Genomic DNA, 21,427 nt, shown 5'->3' on the forward strand with positions numbered 1-21,427 from the left:
GAAAGTGTATCTTTATCTGAGTTTAAGGTCAATAATGGTGTTATGTGTTGGAACATATTTCAAATTTAGTGGAGTAATAGAAGAAAACTGCCACGCTATCGTAAACGGACTGTGTTGGGGTACAAAATGTGACCCTGAAATGACATTGGCATGTTTTTATTTGTTTTTTTTTAATTACCATAGGGCTATGCAGGCATATGACTTGGCATTTAATAAAAAAAATTAACTTTTATCTAAAAAAAAAATCAAACGTCAGCTAAAGATAAATGTAATCACACCATGCTAAGTAGACTTTTATTATTTAAACAACTGACACATTCACCAGTGAGTTTAACTTCTTCCATACCATTGGCTTATCAGAGGTTATTTGTTTCGACATGATTTTTTTCATATGCATCTTTAAAGGTGAACTCACCTGCTGAATGTTATTTTGGGTTATAATGCGACATAATTGTCTTCATTTGGTCAGATTTGGTTGTACGGGGTTCTTCCTGTTTGACTGCCAGCTGCAAATTCATTCTGCCTTGACATTTGCACAATATATGAAGATTTTACACTGAAAATATCAACATGATATCCGGTTTTTTCAATCATGACCATTTTTATACTCTTGATTGTGAGTCTACATGTTTTCTGAAAAGTGGATTTCACATATGTCATATGTACACAAATGACACATACATGTATAGCCCTTATAATGATTAGTAGGGGACATTTAGCTTCAAAAATCTTTTTTTTTTTTTTCTCGTTGCATTAGTTTGTGGTCAGTGGAAACTCAGATTCTAAATGAATTATTTCCAGTTTCCCCCATGCTTGTGTTTGTGCATTATATAGTGCTAGACTGTTGTGAGACAGGAGTCAGTCTCACAACAGTTTGACAGTTCTAATCAGTCCAACAAACTATTGAAAACATTATGTGACTAATTTGGAATATATTAAAGATGAATTAATACTGAGTGATAAAACACAGCCACAGCTCAATGCAGAATCTCAAACTTTTACTTTATTTCAAACTTAAAAAGATTATTTATAGAGACAAAACAATGTTTCCTGCACTTTTCATGTCCTCGTTTAATTTCTCTGTTCTGACAAACAGTCTGCTACAGGCTGCTGGAAGAAAGTACTGGGCTTGAATTGTGAGTGTCATCAGGTTTCATTGGCAGTGCTCGGTTAGTAGGAGTCACTTCATTGATGTGGTTTTAGTCAGAGTTTGTACCTGGATTGTTGACATGTTTGTCTCGCTAACCATTAACAGTATGGGAAGTTAATCGGTAGCTTACGCCGAGGCCAATAACGACTCAGAGGAAACAAACTGCTGCTGCACAATTGGACTTCTTCTATTTCGAGATGCACCTTCCAGCTGCTTTTTCTTAATTTTTTTTTTATTAGGTGTGCATTGTAGTGACAGGAATAGAGTTTAATAAAGCAAACAGTGATAACACTATTAAACTGTATGAAAGATACACAGATGGAGTGTGATGAACATTTGTGTGTCTGAAAGCAGCAGTCAACATTGAGAGCATTAGATTGTTTTTGTGATATAAGGTTAAAGGAGTTTTTACTGCTGACAAACACACAAAACTTCACATTAATAACAAACAAATCATTTTTACGAGTATTACTTGATTATGTATAACCGTGTTTTACAATGTATTGTAATGCAATGTGTTCTTTCACCAAGCAATATTTAGTCCTGAAACAATTAGTTTCATAGACTTTAGATACATCCATGGAAATATATATTTCAGGGTCTTTACGTTCTTGAAGTTTTCAGGATTTAGATTAAACCTAAAAAATATACCATTGCTGGTATTTTTCCATGGGTCTTGCTTTTGTATGTTTGCGAGATTGGGCACATCTTTCCCACTGAAATGTTTGATCAAATCAGAGATTGGAGTGAGATAGAATCCACAGCATTTCTTCAAGGCAATCTGGACTCCCAAGTAAAAAAAAAAGGTTACATTCACTGGTCTATGATGCATGCAAAGTTTCCTCACGTACAAAACGTATTTAATGTCCGACTGCTACCAGAGTGTTTTATGGGTATGTTCGTGGGAATGGGTGTGGCGTCACTGCCAGTTTTTAACATTGTATTCAAACGTTATCCATTGCATCCCAGTGCCAAGCACTAAATCACACCTCACCCACATTAAACAGCAGCCTGTTCACATTACTCAAAACACTTTTATAGAGAAAAGTTGCTCCATATTTTTGTTGTAGACTGATTCATAGATCCATTTTGAAATGTGCTGTCGTCAATATATCGTCACAATACCCATAAGACACATAACAAGCGTTGATATGTTTTGTCTTCTCTGCATGGCATTTCTACGGAATTGTTTTACTTGTATTAAGTAAAAATAACCTCCAATAGAAGAATTGCAATTATTCTTAATTTTCTGTTCTGGTGTTTAGTACATATAGTCTAAAAACAAGCCCATATATCTACTCAGAATCATACTAGTAGTTGATTGGGTCTCATGAGTGATAGGCCATTGTGACGAGATTAGACCGATAAACTTTTTATGTGTTTAATAAATGTGATGGATGGTTGTTGGTCAAATCTCTGTCTGCTGGATTTGATGTAGTACTTCATGAAGAGCTTCTCGCTGTCTTAGGGAAATGATATTTTACACATTCCTTAAACGCTTTGAACTGGGAGTCTCATTATTTAGACCAGGTACCAGTAGCATGTGTTTTATCTGTACATTTCCTACAGTAACTATCCACTAATGAAGTCTCCACTCCTCTGGTGTGTGTACTTTGTGTGTGACGTGCTGGCCCAATTGTGTGTGTGTGTGTGTGTGTGTGTGTGTGTGTGTGTGTGTGTGTGTGTGTGTGTGTGTGTGTGTGTTTTGTGTATGGCAGCTAAAGAGTATGAATGAGCGTGGATAAGCTTTTTGCTTCAAGGCTTCATTTCTATTAACCCCTTCATGTCAGCTTCATTCAGATCAGACAGTACCATACAATAATTTCCTCCCTAGAGAAATACTCCTGCAGCCAATGAGCAGAGAGAAACTTTGTGTGGGAGAATGAGGGAAGTGGGAGGGAGCCAGCGCTCGCAGCCTCTCACATTGTAGATGGGGGAATTGAGAGAGTGAGGCTGCTTCATGAATGGCCCTGCTCTACTTAGTGCAAATCACTGGTGGTTTCATGGCTTAGCTGGTAAAAGAAGGATCTGTTTATGTTCATATCGGTTTGATTCAATATGGCTGCAAATTGAGGACAAACCTTTTGGCTGTTTGGACTGTCTCTGTGAGCAAACAGTTGAGTTATTACAAGTAATAATGTGCCTCCATTCACATAGTGGTTCACTTTTTGCAAATGTATAATTAGATAAAGGAATTAAACACGATAAATACAAATTGTCCAGTGAGAATGGTCACTCAAGTATTTCAACAATTTATCGTGTATCTGATTACTTTTTAAAATATCATAAGCACCACAGTCCTTTAGGTTTAGCTGATGCTGCGTGTGCACGTTGGAGCATCACTCAAAAACTGCCTTGTTTCTTGCTTTACCAGACAATAACTGATAATTGACACTGTCTTCTCTCTGTGTTCCTCTTTGCCCCTCCAGTTTGCCAGAGTAAAGACATCCGAAATAATGTGACCAACCTCCAGCAGTTGGAGAAGTGCACCATCATCGAGGGCCACCTCAAGATTCTGCTCATGTTCAAGACCAAGACTGAAGACTTCCGGGGCCTCAGTTATCCCAAGCTGAGAGTAGTAACTGACTACGTGCTGCTGTTTAGGGTCTACGGCTTAGACAGCCTCACCGATCTCTTCCCCAATCTGACTGTAATCCGGGGCAACAACCTCTTCTTCAACTACGCCCTTGTGCTCTTTGAGATGCTGCAGCTGAAGGAGGTGGGCCTCCACAGCCTAATGAACATCACCCGCGGCGCAGTGCGGATAGAGAAGAATCCTGACTTGTGTTACATTGCCACCTTGGACTGGTCTAAGATCCTGGACTCGGTAGAGGACAATTTCATCGTGGCCAATAAGGATGACAGGGAGTGCGGGGATGTGTGTCCTGGCACGGCCCAAGGCCAGACCGTCTGCCCTCAGAGCACCATCAACGGACACTTTAGGGGACGATGCTGGTCGCAAACCCACTGCCAGAGAAGTAAGTGATTGTTTATGAATCTTTTTCCATGCTTTTCTTTTTTCTAATGTCGTCCCTTCATACCAGTTAGAAAGTCCATTATATCTCAGGCTATAAAAAGCAACTTGTCTTCGCTAAATTACAATCACAGCTACTTATAACTGTATTTGCTTGTAACATTGGGGTTAAAAAAATCTTCATATTGACAGAATGTTCTCTGCAGACGTGATGGTGTAGCACCTTTCCAGAATCCATCAAGCTGCTCGTTGTAAAGCGGTCCGCTGAGACACATAATGAGAATATGCATAGAAGGTTTTTCTTGCCAGAAATCAATTGAGGTGATGTTTTCATTCCAAATGGTTTATGTAATGATTTCCATGATGCGGATGGCTGTTTCTAATATAAGCAGCCAAGGGTCGTGGACGTGCCACGCCCTCCGATTAGCATTCATTGACTGGAGCATTGTGGGCAAGTGATCTGTAATTATGGGCTTGGGATCTGTTTGATGTGCGAAATGACTCAACTGCATTGTGGAGTCATGGAATGGCACACTTGAGGGTAGGCATTATGGGGAAAAAATCGTAATGAAACAAAGATTGTTATACCGAGGAAGTCTACAAACAGCGATGAACAGCATAGTACGCACACTTGTCAGAAGTTGTGCGGATATCAAAGAGGAATAAAACAAAGCCGGGAACTTTCTCAACCCTGTCTCTCCTTCCTCTGCTACCACAGACACTGTCTTCTGAGTAAGACACAGAGAAAATGATTATTAGTTTTCAAGGTGATTATAGCGTTATGTTGTTTTTTTCCCCTCTGTCTCTAGTAGACAGGCTAGTGTTCAAAACCTAACAACCGTGGCCATGTTTAGACTTCAACATCGACTATGAAGTCTGGATATAATATTGGAAAGGTCTCACAGTTGGGAAAGTAATACAGGAAATGGCCAATTTAGTTTCTTACATACAGTATTTTGGTTACAGTAAAGTGCATTGCATTTATGTTTGTATTAATTATCCTGGAAGTATGACCATTTTTGTATATTTTTGTTGTTAGGTTGATTGAGTGTTGGAATACTTTCAGACTCTGACAGTAGGGCATCAAAAGTTTGAAATCACACAATTAATTGCTCAAAATTCAGATACAAGTGTCATGGATGACTGCGTTCTCACTAATCGGATATATTACGGGATTGAAAAAAATTCTAACTTTTAATAAAAAACATATTTGTATTATTCACAAACTTTTGAAAGGGGTCATTGTTCAGACATTTTGAAAAGTCAATGTTCCTAAATGTGAAACAAATTTTTCCTGTTATTGCATTTTATTTAGTTATTCTATATTTTATTTTTTATTATGTGCCTCCTCAAAGATATAGTCTTTAAAAAAAACCTTTCTAACTTTTTTCTTTTTTCTAAAGCAGGTGTGTAAACTACATCAAAGGCCTTGTTTGTCTGAGTTTTCATGTATTTGCTTTTAATGGGGCTGGTGGAACGGGTGTGACGCTGTGCTCTGTGTAACGTGACCGGTTTAGTCAAGAGCTGAGTGTCAAAGAAAGCCATTTCCACAACATGTTGCAATGCCTTCCAGCAACAAGCTGTCAGGCTTTAAGGTAGTGCATTTTAACCACCGATTTTCTCCAATATTGCAAGTAACCAAGAAATAGCAAGAATTAAGCAATAGTTTATGTGTATAAGAGACTTACCGGTAAGCCCATTTGAGACGGTGCTACACGGGAAAACGTATGCCGTATGCAATGAGGTGACTGAGGCAGCAGCAAGAAACTGGAGGATCCCTTAATTGAAGCTTCTGTGAATGAAAACACACCGTTTACAAAAATTGTACGTGCACATATGCACGTGCACACAGACATGGGTGCAGGGTGGAGGAACATTAGACGGGACATAAAAGTTTATGTGTGAGTGGAAACTGTGGGGTTGTTTTTGTTGTGCTTTTATAGGGTTCCAGTTGCCTTAGGTAAGAGCCAGGGGAGAGCCTGCATTCCTCTGATCTTACACTGCTCCTTACAAGCAGGAAGGAAAAGTGTGTGTGTGTGTGCATGCGTATGTGTGCGTGTGCGCGTGCGTGTGTGTGCATACTCACATGTCATTTTTACTGTGTGAAAGGCCTATAAGTAACATGCTGCTAGTCCTGGCAGTGTGAATGAGAACTGACATTCATTGCCCAGTGCTGCTATCTCAGTCTTGTATGTGTGTGTCTGTGGTGTGCATATGTTATTTGTGTGGATGTGTACACTGCATATTTACCACTTTGTGCAGGTTGCCATTCAGATGTGCAGTCTGTGTACAGTAGTTGGTTTTGTCAAATGCAGGCTGCAATTTTCTCAGCTTTTACAAGCTGCTGTGAGTCACTGTGGCTTTGTTGCCCAATTGAATGTCGGTCGTTGTTTACTTCCCTTCTTCGAGTCCAATTGCTTTGATCAAGTGTGCGTGATGAGTAAGTTATGTTGCTGATCTTGTGAGCAGGAAGTGAAATCCTCAATTGTTAACACAAACCTTTGAAAGCGAAAAATTGTCCAATACGCTAGAATCTTCTGGTCAGTGGCTCATGTGTTTGAAAAGAAGTTAAGAAATGCAACTACTTTTACCACTCTGGCTGACCCTGCGTATGTCCTTAGAAACTATAAATCAAAATTACAGCTTCTCATTGAAAGCGTAGTATGAAAGTGTTGGCTGAAAGTTGGCATCAGTAGGACTATAGCTCAAAACATATGGGGAAGGAGAAGGGGAAGGACTGGGGGAGGCTGTTAGAGTGGTATTCTGGTGCACACTGGGATAGCCTGTAATTATATGGGGACATTCAGTCCTCCTGTGCATCAATGTGCTTACACAGTGATACATGATGATTAAAATTACAATTAGGTTTATTTGAAAAATATTTGCCTGCGAAGGACACAATCACCGACACAAAGTATTTTATGGATGTGAAATGAGAGCAGGTAGGTTTGCTTTTGCTCCATCAGCTGACATGCTCGTGCACTATGAGTTGGCTCTTAACAACAGATATGTGTATCCCTGGATATTTGCTTGGAAATTCAACCGAATCTGTGGAAAAAAATAAAATAAATTGATCCAAATGAGATGAAATGTTTACTGATGAGATTGAAAAGAAGGTTTGTTTGATAGAAAGACAGTAGCAAAGGATGAGATCTGCAAATTAGAGGTGAGGGGGGAAAAATGGGACAATGAAAGGTAAAATAGCAGTGAAGGTAAGATCCAGATGACAGAAAGAGGGAAAAGGAACAAACAGTCGATGTGTTTAGATAAGGCCCTATTTTCTACTGAGACCTGGCACACTGTGTTCAGCCTCAAACACAAGCCAGCACTGTGGTTGCACAACTCCTGCACACAGAAACATAACACACATATCCAGCAGGAAAGAAAGCTTTTCAGGTCAAAGTTCACCTGGTCTATGCCTACGTACTTTGGTGTTTCGATTGTTCCAATGCACAGACGCATAGTCACTGCCTCAGATCCTCATGGCAAAAGCCACAGAAGAAGAAAATACCCTGTTAATTGTACCTCGAGCTGCCCACACTATCAAAGATCAAGCCACTGATGGTGGTCGACACAAATGGGTGAATGTGCCTCACCTGACCTGGCTTTGTGATTCTCCCTTTGATGGGAGTGAACCCCACTAAAGATTAAAGTAGGACAATTGTTCATAGAATGAAGAAACGGGAGGGTGAGTGGACATGATCATATATATGTGCTTGTAATATATATTTTTTGAAAGCCTTTACCACCATTTCTTGATGATCAGCCAAAGCTTGAACAAGGACTCAGCTGTCTGAGCTGAAAAGGTCTCTCCCTATCTTTGTTCTAGTATTTGTGTTTACGTTTATTGCTGAAGTTGTGTCCCCGGCAACAGTACCCAAGCATATCTTTCCACCACAGCTGAGGAAGCCAACACTCTCTGTGGCGACCCAAAGAGGGAATTTAGTACCTAAACTTCTTAAGGAAGTTTCTGTGGTTGGCCAAGTAATAGTCCCTCATTCAGCCTCTCGTAAAAAACTACAAACTGACATGTTTACACTTTGCTTTTATGTGCATTATACAAAGAATGCATAACATCATACAGTGTGTTTTCCAGAGTCTTTACTCTAAGTTAAGGTAATAGTTTCCAGCCTCGAGCTTAACGTTTACAAGCAGATAAGAAAGAGTAGATTCCCCAACATTGCTGAATTATTCATTTAATATCCGCAGCTTTTACTTTGATTTTCTAGGGGAATCACACGTTAGTCACTTGTATTTCACGTATCATCCACCATATGCTCATGTTGTCTCAGCTGGATTTCGCAGTCCGCACTGGTAATGGAAATTTTAAACAGTGACATTTCCATCAGTGTTATATTTCTCATGCTATCAAGTAAAAGTGGACCATCCGTTTGGATAAGACTCGGGCCAGATGAGGAGGCCAGGAGGGGAAGAAAAAGGGTTGGGTAAAGCAAACTAAACGGAGGAAAACAAACATGGCGGGGCATTTCAAGTGTGGCTCCCAGGTACACACACAAACACACACTAAAAAAAACACACACACACACACACTCACACACATTTTTGCCTCAGTGGCGAGTGGCCGAGTTAAAGAGTCTAAATAGAGAAAGAAAATGACAGTATTAAGGATGGAGGTACTCAATGAAGCGTACTGTTGGCTTTCACCCACAACCAAACAAAAACACTCAGCTCGCCCAACATCTTAATTGGGGTGTAAAAGTGTCTCCACTCAGGCTCCTTACCAAACTCGCTTAGTCTTTGTGCTCACATCTTTGGCACAGAGGTGTTAGTTACTCTAGAGGCTTTTTGTTTGTGAGATCAGGCTTCCTTTTAGTGTCCTTTTATTAAGGCTTACTACTCATCATTTTTGCAAATATAATGGGTATGTAATGTATATATTCTTTCAGTCTTTGTTGCATAATATTGTATTATCATCATCATCATCATCATCATCGTTGTCACTGACGAGATGATTAGAGAAAAAAATTAATTTAGAAAATGAAAAGTGCCAAAAGCTTATGATGACTGATACAAAATGATATTCAGGTTCGCAAAGTTTACTACAACCAGTAACATTTGTAACCTGACGGCAGCCGTACATCCAGCTGAGGGCTAAAGTCAGGTTTTCGAATTTTCAAAATACCACCAAAAAAAAATCACTCGCCCATTCGGGCAAGGTGGGTAGATGATTCACTTGCCCGAGCAAAGCTTTGACTAGCCCCGGACGTTCGGGCAAAGCCTTAATGTCGAGCCATGTCATCAAATCTCATTTTGGTTCTTTTTTTTTTGGGGGGGGGCATTTATCGTACAAGTTACTGAAAGCCTCTGGGACAATCTCAAGGAAAACTAAATATTTCTAAAGTCTTGAGTAGATCTGTGATGTTTACGGATCTCCACTTTAAGATCAGCATGCATTCAGCTTTGCATTAAATGAATGCTTTGTTAAGTTTGATGTGTTGCCGATGTGTGAGGCAACAACCTCTCCACATGTACTCACTGCACGTAACACACGAGCCTCCATCTGGTGGAGAGGGTATGTTGTTTGTCGTGTGTGCCTACCACATGCCTGTCACCTGTCTCGATCACACACTCATGCAAATTGATCTGGTTGCTCTCTTCAATCCACAGTTGCCAAAAGTCCTCTGAAGAGTTGAGAGGAAAATAAATAACTGCAGTAAACACCCAGAGGGTGCATTTGCACGTTTGTCTCACCGTGTCTAAAAATGGTTCAAAATCTGAGCCAAATCATCACGTTCTGCCGCCTTGAGGCAGCTTGAACTTTGACCCAAATGCTTTTCCAGTGAATGCGGATTTGAACGGGAAACCCTACCCTTTGCTGTCTTGTTTCTCGCTGGAATTAACTCAGCCGCCTGGAAGTGGTAGCTTGTTTTACAGCTAATTAAATAACTTATAAGCAGTGAGAGGAAAACATAATGTAATGCACATGTCTACACTTACAGGGTAATACAATGTGTATTTGTGTAACGTGCCATTTTAGGCTCAGTTGGCAGTGCGACTAACTTGAAATAATGATGCTTGAGGGAGTCTGGCACACATTAGTTCACACCAGTATTGCAAGATTACGGAAAGAAAAAAAAAATTGGTAGACTGCCGTTTAGGATCACAGCTGTTAGTTACAAGTAGTGCCTCTGATATCAGTAGAATTGTCAATACGTATGCATTTGAGATAAATCTGATTGTCTACCAGAGTGAAAAAGTTTGACTCTTTTGTTAATTCAAACAGGAAAACTCTCCAATGATGCTGTTTGAATTGATCTCAGTTTCAGTTTCCACTCCAGCACAGGAGGAAAGTGAATTGCAGTTGATGCGATCCTGATAGTGAGGCGCTCCCTCAATTTGTTCTCATCTTTCTTTCATTTATTGCTGTAGATACAGTTAAGCTCTCCCTTTATGCTGTCTGTTTGTGGTAGTTAAAGCCTTTCAGTGGTGGCTTCCTTTACATCAACACATACAGAGACAGTCACATGTGCTTGAATTGCCATGAATATCTTGTAAAGCAGGAGGAGTGAGAGGAAGAGACAAAAACTGAAAGAGGGGAATGGATGATGGAAGGATGGAAACAGACAGATGGAGAGGGAGAGATAGTAATCATGCTCTTGTGTTTTCTTTCCCGGCAGCTTGCATCCTTGTTAGGAAATCCAAATTAACTTTGATAAGCTGACGTGTGTGCATGTGTGTGTACATGCGTGTGCATGTGTGTGTCCGTGTGCGTGAGAGAGAGAGTAGCAGGCAGTTCGAGCCGAGCGCCCCGGGGGATTTACAAAACTCTCTCTCTCTCTCTCCTCTCTCCTCCAGCTCATCAATGGACTGGCACTCCCACATCCTGCTTTCCACACACACTCACACCAAACACTTTCTGACACACTGCACATGCATAGACACAAAAGTGTTACATTGATACACACACAACACACAGTTGTACACACAAGACTGACTCCACTGCCCACTTTTTTTTTTCTTTTTTTTTTTTTTACCATGAGACTGGCTGTGAGTAGAAAAGGAAGTAGCCAATAGTGAGTAGAGGATGGGGGCTTCTGAGGATACTGAGCACAGTAAAACAACATGTACAGCTACTGTTGCTGCACTGTGGAGGGAACAAGATGTTCCTCGTTTCCTGCTGCCTTTGCATTTTTATGAAAAAATCTTATTAGTTAACTCATAATAGATATTGGGCATTACGTTTTCTTCTTACGTGTGCAGGTTTTTTTTCTGTTTCATCGTGTGGATTTGTGTGACATGTAATGGAAGGCATGCTGCCAGGTGATGGATGTTCAAAGCCTGAACTGTTTAAAAGGACTTCCTCATTACTTCCTGCCTTTGTCCAAATGACTTCCCACTGCTGAGCTGTATGACTGAACCCAAAAGAAAAAGCTGGCAATGAGAAACAAACGGGAGGGAATGAGGAAAAAATGAGAGGAAATATAAAAAAAAATGAGTTGACCTGCGTGCAGCTTCTCAGATCCACACCGTTTTAGCTAAAATGCCAAGATTTGGTGGTTCATAGTGAGGATAATCCGAGATTATTTCCTAGTGTATGTTTGTGAAGAAGCAAAATAACAAGACTTTCTGGTGGAGTATCAGGTGAAGGCATGCTTCTTGTTCTGAGAACAACATGCGAACACATTCAGGCTTTTGCCAAACCTTCAAATTGATAATAACTCGTGTTTAAGCTTCTTAATATAATAACCCTTAAAATTTAAGTATCTCTACTGAACACTTTTACCTAACCTCAGTCTAATACTAACCTAAACCAGGTCTTAACCCGGGCACCAATCTTTGAAGGTGTGCCTGAAAGTGAGGCCCTAAAAAAGATGCAAAACTGGGATTGGTCCTCGCAAACAAAGTCCCACAGGCTCAACAGTGAAAACACGGAGTGATCAACAGCTGATTTTTCAGTCAGTAAATACAGCCACTCCTCACATTGTAATGAGAGACACAGGACTCACATTCAGGTTTACGACTGTGACGTCTTCTTCCTAGAGGTGCACTCGACCTGGTGTGGAAGTTAATCTGAACTCTGAAGCAGTCCACTGGTCACAATAGTTAAATCATGTAACTGCTGTTTATATGTTTTATAGCAATGCCTGTGTTTAGTTGTATTTTGAATATGATATTCATATTCATCATGAGTGAATCTTGATTTTTCTACTATGCCCTAAAGTAATATTTACTCTCCTCAGTGTTGCATTACCACTTAAAAACAGTTAAAGGAGCATTAATACATTTCCTTGTAGTCTCGTTTTTGAATTTATCAGGCGGGCAAACAACGATCCTAAAGCAGGTCATATTGTATGCCTAACCCTAAGCCTTCCACACTTATGATCTATACTTGCATGAAGCAAAAACTAAATAATCTTTAAAAAACTAGTGATAACCTGGAGAATTGAGGTACGTAAACACACTTATCACAGAAGTTTGACATTGTTTAGCCCTAAAAACAAGTGTTACAAAATCAGATGCAGACTTTAACCTTGAAGAAATGAGCCTTGTAGACTGTTTCAATAATTATGCTTGGATGACCAGAAGTACGAGCAGAAACAAAAACCTACAGTGCCAGCTTGACACACAATACTGGGTTGTTCAACAACCTCTGTCTCCATTCTGTCTCTATGAAACTATAAAACATTTTCTGTGTTTTTAATTAATACAGGCAACAGCTTTCTGGAGGACCAGTTTTTATCACATACAGATAATAGAAAAAAAATACTCTTGTGTCTCCTACCTTTGGTTTACTTGTAAGTTATCTTGCATTTTATCCTTAATATAATCATTCTCGAAATAGCATCACTTTATTCCTATGATATAATAAAGCACATCTTCTCAGATGATGAGATAATTGAATTACAAAACAGTAACTCCAACAAGCAGATGAACTTTATTTCAAATAGTGAAATAAATCCTTCCATATACCACCAACAAAACAGTGTTCTGAATCAAAGTAGGTACAATCTACGTGTCCATCTTAAAAATTGTAAAACAAACACTTCTGGGTCCTGCTTCATTGAAGTTCATGCATAGAGGATCTTGGCACCACGTGTTACGGGCTTAGCATAGTCTGTAACCACAGCTACTAGTATGTACTGTATTTGGAGTATGTGATGGTTTTGCTCCGTCAAGCACTTGGAATTTAATGAGTGGCTTTGAGGTGGTTGTGTGGCTCAGCCGAACGGAGTTGTGAGATGTTTGAACATTTGAAATTCCCAAGACTTTCTTTGTTACATCACCTTGCTTGCAGAGCGGTATTTCCCGCAGGTTGATGAAGTGTTTGTGGCAGTGAGTGGGCGATGGAGTTCATGCCCACCTCATGCGTCTACGTCTTGTTATGAACTCTTTCAGTACCTAACAGCCTTTAAGACGGTATGAAGCAATGGATCTCCAAAACGTATATACTAAAGCGAAGCCTTCAAAATCAGCACAGGAACTCAATCTGTTCCTAAACCGAACTTGTTTATCCTCGGCTGACCTCCCGATCCTTAAAGTTCCTTCAAAACTGAGCCCCGTCCATGTAGGCCTGTCCAGACCCAGATAATTCACTTCAGTGAACATCATGTCCTCAGCTTTCAAGAAATGCCTTTTTCCCTTGAACCTTTTAACAGGTTTGTCTAAAGGCTAAAAAACCCCCAGTGTCCTCTGGGGGGTTTACTTTTACTGAGAGTGTGTGAAGTGTTTAAGAAAAGAGCAGAGTTCTCAGTAAGAGAAGCTTTGATGGTGACTACCGCTGTGTGCAGCTTGTAATGGAGCAGCTACAGTCCGGAGAACCTTTGTCTATTTAAGGCCACATCTTTGTGACACCTAAGATCAGGCTTGACGGTGGCTGCGGTGGGCAAATGCAGTGGCGTACTATTGGAAGAATGCGACCCCGGGTCGAACCACCCATGTCAGGGGTGAGCGAGTAGAGGACTGAAGTGCCATTTGGTGGCTGTATCCACGGGGAAGTACGGTGGTGCATACATTCCGGTAGGACTCACATGGACAGGAAGTGTCTGTGTGAAACGTGGGCAGGTGTCGCTTCATAGTGTTTGTAGCTGTCAGCATTGAAACGCAATTATTCAATCCCGCAATCATTGTCCCCATAACGCCCTGAAGTTCTGTCATAACCTCAAATGTTTTTCTTCCTCTATCCCGGAGCTCCTGCGCGAAGCCACAACGTGAAGCCTGTGTTCACAAGAATGTTGTGTGGTTCACGGGTCCAAGTAATAATTTGAAACAAAAGAAAACAATGAAGCATCTTAATTCTGTTTAATCTACATTGAGACATTTTCACGTTAAACCAGGCTTCGTAGGCTGATGTTATAAAGGGATGCTTTATGATACGTAGTATATATTATCATGAAATATTTATCTATAACTAGAAACATCTTTCACAGCCTTGCAGCGATGCTATGTGCCGGGCTAAATGCACTGGTGGGATTTCTCCTTTGCACACTCTTCATTCTGCATAGAGATGGAGATTCTGTTGCCTGTCACATCCACTGTTTGCTTTGTATGGACATCTTTGGATAATGGATCAGTCGTAGAGTGGGTCGTCCTATAACCGAAGAGTTGGCGGTTAGAACCCCGCCCCTGGACACAAGTTGTGTCCTTGGGCAGGGCACTTTACCATTCGTATGAATGGGTGTGAATGGTGCATGAATGTTGATGGTGGTCTGAGTGGCCGTAGGCATGAAATGGCAGCCACGCCTCTGTCTGCATGCCCCAGGGCAGCTGTGGCTACAATGTCGCTCACGCTGTGACTGGTGAGAATGAATAATGGTTTCTGTATGCACTTTGAGTCACCTCGAAAAAAGCGCTATATAAATCCAAGCCATTTTTACCTTTGGTCCACGCTATGTTCAGTCTTCAGTGAACCTTCAGTGAAACCTTTTTTTCTCCCCTCTCCACTCACCCGTTCTGTTAATGCCATAAGGATCCTGAATGATAAAAGCAACGCTATAAAAGTGTTAAACCAATAATGTGCCTAAGCTGCTTCTGCCATCTTTACTGTCTTCCAGATAGCCTGAGTGGTATTTTATATTTGCATGACAGGTCTTAAAATGCTCTGGTAATTCTTTTCTCTTTGCTTAATTGCATCCGACAGAGTTTTAAAACTGCAGTAAAAGCGCCCATTGCTTTTCAGTGGTCATCTCTCACAACATGCTGACTTTATTGGAGTAGTCAGAGGAGACATTTGTTGGACGAGACGGAGATTGCAGTCATGCTTCCAGTATGCTGAACGCCACTTTGATGGCCCTGTTGCACTCGTGAGGAATTAAAGCATCTTGAAATATAACCAACATGGCGTAAATGGATAGTTGTGTGTGAAAAAACCCCCGGTGGAAAATCACATCAGACATTGTGAGAAGAGAAGAATGAAAAGGAGAAGAAACACTTTCTCGTCTTTTTTTACTCTCTTCACCGCTTCTGATGCTCAGCCTCGTGTGAAAGATCCTCCCTCTGCACTTCCCCGTTTCCCTTTCTTCTTCTCTCTCTGTCTCTGTGTTTCTTTTCTATGTAACGTATTTTTCTCTCTCTCACACACTCTCTCTCTCTCTCTTCCCCTCCTCATCCCCCCTTTTCCTTCCACATACACGCTGTGGTATGCAGACATGCAGGAATTTCTGGGCCTCAAAATGATAGACCAAACTTGTCAGCCCTGGCTCCTGTTACTAAAGATGGCTGCCCTGGCAGTGTGCACGCCTGTGATTGGTGCATGTCTTGAGTGACTCCTTGTGTGATTGGCCAGAACATGTTTGTTCACAGTCCATGTGTACTTGGCAGAAGTGTAAGATTTAGTTTTTTGTTTGTTTAGGAAGCATGATTTAGTTTACAACTGGAGTTTGTGACTCGGTGCAGTTTCTTTCTCACTTTCTCTCGTACACAGTTTTAAGCCGCGTGCAACGTTATTCTCGTGCGTGTGAATGAGTGGTCTGTCACTCACTATGAGTCCCTGCTCAGTGTAAACAAAGCATTACCTTACAAGATGGACAGTGGCCCAATCCCACGCTGCAGCAAACATATATTTTCATGATTGATCAAAGTGCCATTTGTTTTCCAGAGTGATTGATCCTGAAGCTTTGTTTCACCACTTTCAAATTCCAAAGATATTTAATGTTGTTCTGGAAAAAGAGTTCATTAGCAGTTCATTGTCAACACTGAGTTGAAGGAAGAGGATAAACCTTTATATCTTTAGGTACTTTCCATTTGATTTTCTCTCAAAGGCTTCATCATTTGTCATACCATGTAGACCACACGTGTCGAACTCCAGGCCTCGAGGGCCGCAGCCCTGCACGTTTTGCATGTCTCCCAGCTTCAACACAGCTGATTGCAATGAGCAGCTCGTTATCTGGCTTTGTGCTGAATGTGATGATGAACCATCAGGACATTCAGGGGAGGGAGACATTGAAAACGTGCAGGGCTGCGGCCCACGAGGATCTGAGTTTGACACCCCTGATGTAGACGCTGTGATATATAACCATTGAGTCCATTATGGTTGTTAAATGCTCTCTTGAAATTGATTATATCCCTAAACTGCAGCCCGTTATTCATACCTTTTTATTTTTCAAAATAATAATGCTACTTTAGCTTTTCCCTCATTCAGTACCCATGGACGATCACTGAGATTGTCCCTGCCTTTGTCTCCAACCCCCATTTATGTTGCCCACTTTGGTTTCTTCGGTGCAAATTGTCTTTGGTGCATATCTTATGCACGCATGCACGTACATTAACTCTCAAAAAGCTACTCATCATGATGTAAAGTACAGCTTATTACTGATTAAAGTAACTGTCCATTTATGAAAATATGTTTTTAATGTTGAATACTCGACTCTGGGTCTTTTACTTATATCAAAACATTATTTCTCATTATCTGTGCCTCCTAATATGTGTTGAAGATGACATGGTGTTGGGTCCATAGCTTGTCCTTAATATAGACAGTGATCTAGTGATCTAGTCTTTTCTGACTTGTGCTCGAGTCTGTATCACCGGGCAGATTGATGTCCAGCCCAGCTAATATTTAGCATGCCTTGGCTGTTTTCTTCTCTCTCTAGCCTCTGCTGCTCTGGGCCTTGTGATGTCATTGTTGCAGCTAAAAAAGGTTCTGCTCTGATGCTCAGCTCACAACCTGTCATTCAGACAGACTGCATTCTGCTGTCTGTTCCACACACACGACACGGATGAATCCTCCAGCCATGTTTCACTGGTATTTCGAATGAAGTGCATGCATGTATGTCTGCGTGAGCACAGTGTATATACCCATACATCACCTCACTACTTCAATGTGATCTGGAGTTCGACAGAGAGGAGTGTCTTTTTTGTATTTTTTTACTTCAGTAAATTTGCCATCATGTGCTGTCAATTTTCCACTTTTAGGTCGCTTGAGCGTTCATTGCCAGCACCTGACCTACAAAGCTCAGAATTTAGGTTAATGAGATCAACTGTAACCACAGGATTTCTGGTGTGTGGACAGCGAGCTTGTGATCCAGTGTAATTCATATCAATAGCAAGGGAGGAGCAGCCGACTTTGGCAGACACGCGACAACAACACACGTCCATCTTTTGGCAGATAGCCAGCTAAGCGAGCGCACACAACAACTTTTTTGGACCTGCTGTTTCTCTTAATGTGACTGCTGCTTAAATAAGAAACCAAGAAATGACACTCCCTCTGTGAAATCTCGAGTTACAAAGTCTTATCACACGACGATTGTCCTGTGTTATAAATGAGAGACAAGTGTAAAACTCTGAAAAACTGTTTTTTTTTATGAAACATCCGATAAGAAATGACTTTGCTTGTCGCCCACATAACATTTTTAGGCCGCTGGAGGAATGCTGGTGTAGATCCCCCCCTTATCTCCAACCATCTCTCTTCCTGCCTCAACTGATGCAGGCTGCAACTGAAGGGAGGGGAGTGCCCCTCTGACCAATTCCACTGAACTAATTGGTAGCAAACCTGTAGATGTATAATTTTGAGATCATTTGTTGATCAAAGGGAGAAAAGCATGCTAACACTAATACAAACTCAACCGCACTCACATCTTTAGTGGGTAATTAATTTAAGCCACTGTTTATAAAGCAATGTTTAGTTGTGACGACAACAAGAATTATGTTGCCAAATGAGTTATCATACAGACATGCAGTGATTTATTATTGTGGAAAAACGGAAATACACAAAATAAGTTTTGGGCGTAATATGAAATTTTGTTAGTATACAGTGAAATTACCTTAAACCCTGCCAAAGTCGATAATATCTGATTTCTGTTGAAAGAATGATCAAGAGTTTCATGATTGCGTTAAACCTTTGGCAACTAGGAAAGTTTTAAAACACATGATAAGGCAGAGAAAACTACCTCCTAGGTTGACTCACTGAGTCATCGGATTAGTGTAATTGAATGGCCGGTTGCAGTGCAGAAGGTATATCCAATTGGTTTTCTTCCAGATGACGTAACCTGCCTTTAAGAACTGGTCTGACGGACAGGAGGATGGATCAATAGATGGCTTGAATGACAAACTTCTGTCCTGAACCTCTTTTGACAGGACGTTTGTTGGTAAGAGGGACAGTCTGATGCTCCATAGCTGCAGACAGTGGGCAGCATGTGTAGATTGAGACAGATGCTCTTGTCTTTTTGTCTCATGTGTACCAGTGACAGAGATAAATGAGTCAATAGTGCTTTTCTGGAAGGCAGGACAATTGCTGTGGTGATGTATGGCGCTCTTTTGTCTGTGCCAGCTGACCACAGCTTTGCAAGATGCTTATTGGCCTTAACTCATAGATCTTAAAATTTGACTGTTGGCAGAAGTAAGATCTTAAAGTTGTGCAATTTCATGGTTTGGTGTCAATGTATTTGAAATCATGGGATAATGGATGTCATTTGCTCAAATGTGACATTTTGGACTTCTCTTTGCTTGGATTTCTTGACATTTCCGATAATAAGGCATCACAATTTAACCATATAGGGATTGATTATTCACACTTGAAAGTTGATCAATTGAGAACTATCCACCGAAGGATTCAATAATTTATTCACTTCAAAGTTTCTTTAGTAATCAATTAGTTGTGCGATTTCACTGTGTGACACATCTCAAAAAGGATGCCATTCCTTTGATTATAGCTGATTGAAATGAGTAAATTCGACCCCACACACACATCCTATATTATAGAAATGTAGTTTAATATCCTCTTTTGTCAACTGTAATATATATATGCTCTACGCTCCTGTCACCAGGCCCCTCGGTGAATACCTCCTTCTTTCAGGAGCTGCTTATAGTTGCCGATAGCATCAGTCGCCACTATCTTTTTACTGTTAACTGTTCTGCCCATGCTCGCCTTGACTCTCCCTTCTGCAGCGATCAAATTTATCCCTCATTCTACTTTTCACAATCTCATTACGCACGCGCCCGACTGGTTACCTCTGCCTAGCCAATGTTATGTGACAGAACAACACATCTGTAGTACAGCAGGGTTTGGGTTTTCGTATTTAGAAGCTGACCATAGAAATGTGGGTTTGCTGCACAGTGAAAAACACAACAGTTTGTTCTTTTTTGTTATACTACTGAACAGTTTTAACATTCCTACTTCATCAGGTCTGCTATTAGTCTCATCTCTAAGCGCTTGGGAGATATTTAAAAGCCCACCTGTTACTTTGTGATCATACAAGTGTGTAAATGCCACAAACTGCTCTCCACTCATAATACTTGGATGTTCTTCCTCAGTCACACAAATGCACAAATCTGCACACCAGCAGAACTTCTTAGAAAAAAAACAACTGTACAGTAGCCAGCAGAGCTGCAGGCAGTCTGTTTTTTTTTTCCTGAGATGCTTTCATTATGTTTGTTTTGGCAGCAACTCGAGACAAACTTCTTCCTCTATCCTTTATTATTTGCTGGATATGTGCTTTAAAGCAGCCCTGGGTGTTTATTCAGCTTTGTGTTTGATTGGGTCAATGACGTTATTGTGTTTGATAATACAATTATTTTAAATCATAAAATGAATTAACAATGCGTTATCATTTTCAGCAATGGAAATGCACCGCACAGTTAACGTAGAAATCGCTTGAGGATCTTTGTGTTCACAGTTCAGTTGAGTCTTGTAGAGTTGTTACAAGCTTAAATTACAGGAATAATTCAAGATATCAGAAAGATATTCTGACAGCCTAGATAGAATTATCCCTTTGCAAATTATCTCTACATCAAAGAGGCTGAGTTGATCAAAATAACATGGTTACAGGCACATACATGCATGACTCAACCAAGTCTGCTGGTTCTTGGCATCACAGGTGATGTTTAAACTCTGCTGTGTGTTGGCAGACGTCTGATGATGCGATTCTTATCACAGTGCATGGGCTACAAATTCCAGACGTCACACTGTATTGTGATGATCCAAGTGAGATGATATATTGTGGCAGTGTTTTTGTGAAGTTTGTGAGAACTGAATAGTGAGTCTCCCAGTCTCCATCAAACAGCACTGCTTGTTATGCAACAAAGAAACCAGCTGCCTGTTAAGTACTAAATAAAAGTGGTTCTGTGTACTGCTGCTAAGTGGTGCTGTGTTGTAGTCTTTACTCTGCCATTTTTCTTTCCAGCAAATAAGTTAGTCAAACATTAAAACAAACTGGCTACTCTTCAAAATGAACACACCATGCTAATAAGAGACTCTTTATTGAATAGGAGAATAATATATTATTCTGTACGTGTCATCCTGTTTTCCAATCTTTTGATTGTCATGGACCGCCAGTGCCTACCACAAAACAAAGATGGTCAATGTTCACTGAGAGTGAAGCCATCACAAGGTACACTGACCCTTCATTTCATTTTAAAAGCAGTTTGTATTTAGGAAGACAAGAAAATTTAAACACGTCAATAACTGCTAAAGCGAAAGGTTCAGTTCACAGTCCCTTTGTGTTTGGAGGTGAACATCGGCCATTCGAGCTTTCCCAACCCTTTCTTATAAAAGCAAAGCAGCAATAAATTTATATTTTAATCACAGATCCTATCAGGTTGTAGTTACCACAGGCATGACCTCTTATATTGGGGGCTTCACCCTGTTATTGGTTGTTTCAGCTGACCATGGGGTACAGGTAGCGTCTGCCAGTTTGGCTTTTTCCTTGTTTACCTCTGGCTGCTGTGTTTCACTGAAAGGCTTTTTTCTTTGTGTGCCTACCACCCACTCACTCCGGCTGCCTGTTAGAGGGGCCTCTGCTCACAACACCTGCGCCCCTAAGGATAAGTAGGGCCTCTTCAGTCCCCTGACACTATTTCCCCGTTTGTAATGTATGTGCTGTATTCCTTCTTTTGTCCTAAACCATGCTGAA

The 21,427-nt window shown here is 40.7% G+C and overlaps 1 protein-coding gene across 1 annotated transcript in view; it reads left to right on the forward strand.

Moving 5' to 3' along the window:
* Positions 1-21,427, forward strand: part of insrb (insulin receptor b) — a 72,662-nt gene that overhangs the window by 19,277 nt on the left and 31,958 nt on the right. The window contains exon 2 of the mRNA XM_080472689.1: positions 3,580-4,128. Coding sequence (XP_080328815.1) covers positions 3,580-4,128 — 549 coding nt within the window. The remainder of the gene's footprint in view (positions 1-3,579; positions 4,129-21,427) is intronic.

This window comes from Lipophrys pholis, assembly GCF_963383615.2.
Source record: "Lipophrys pholis genome assembly, chromosome: 10".
NCBI classification, from domain to species: Eukaryota; Metazoa; Chordata; class Actinopteri; order Blenniiformes; family Blenniidae; genus Lipophrys; species Lipophrys pholis.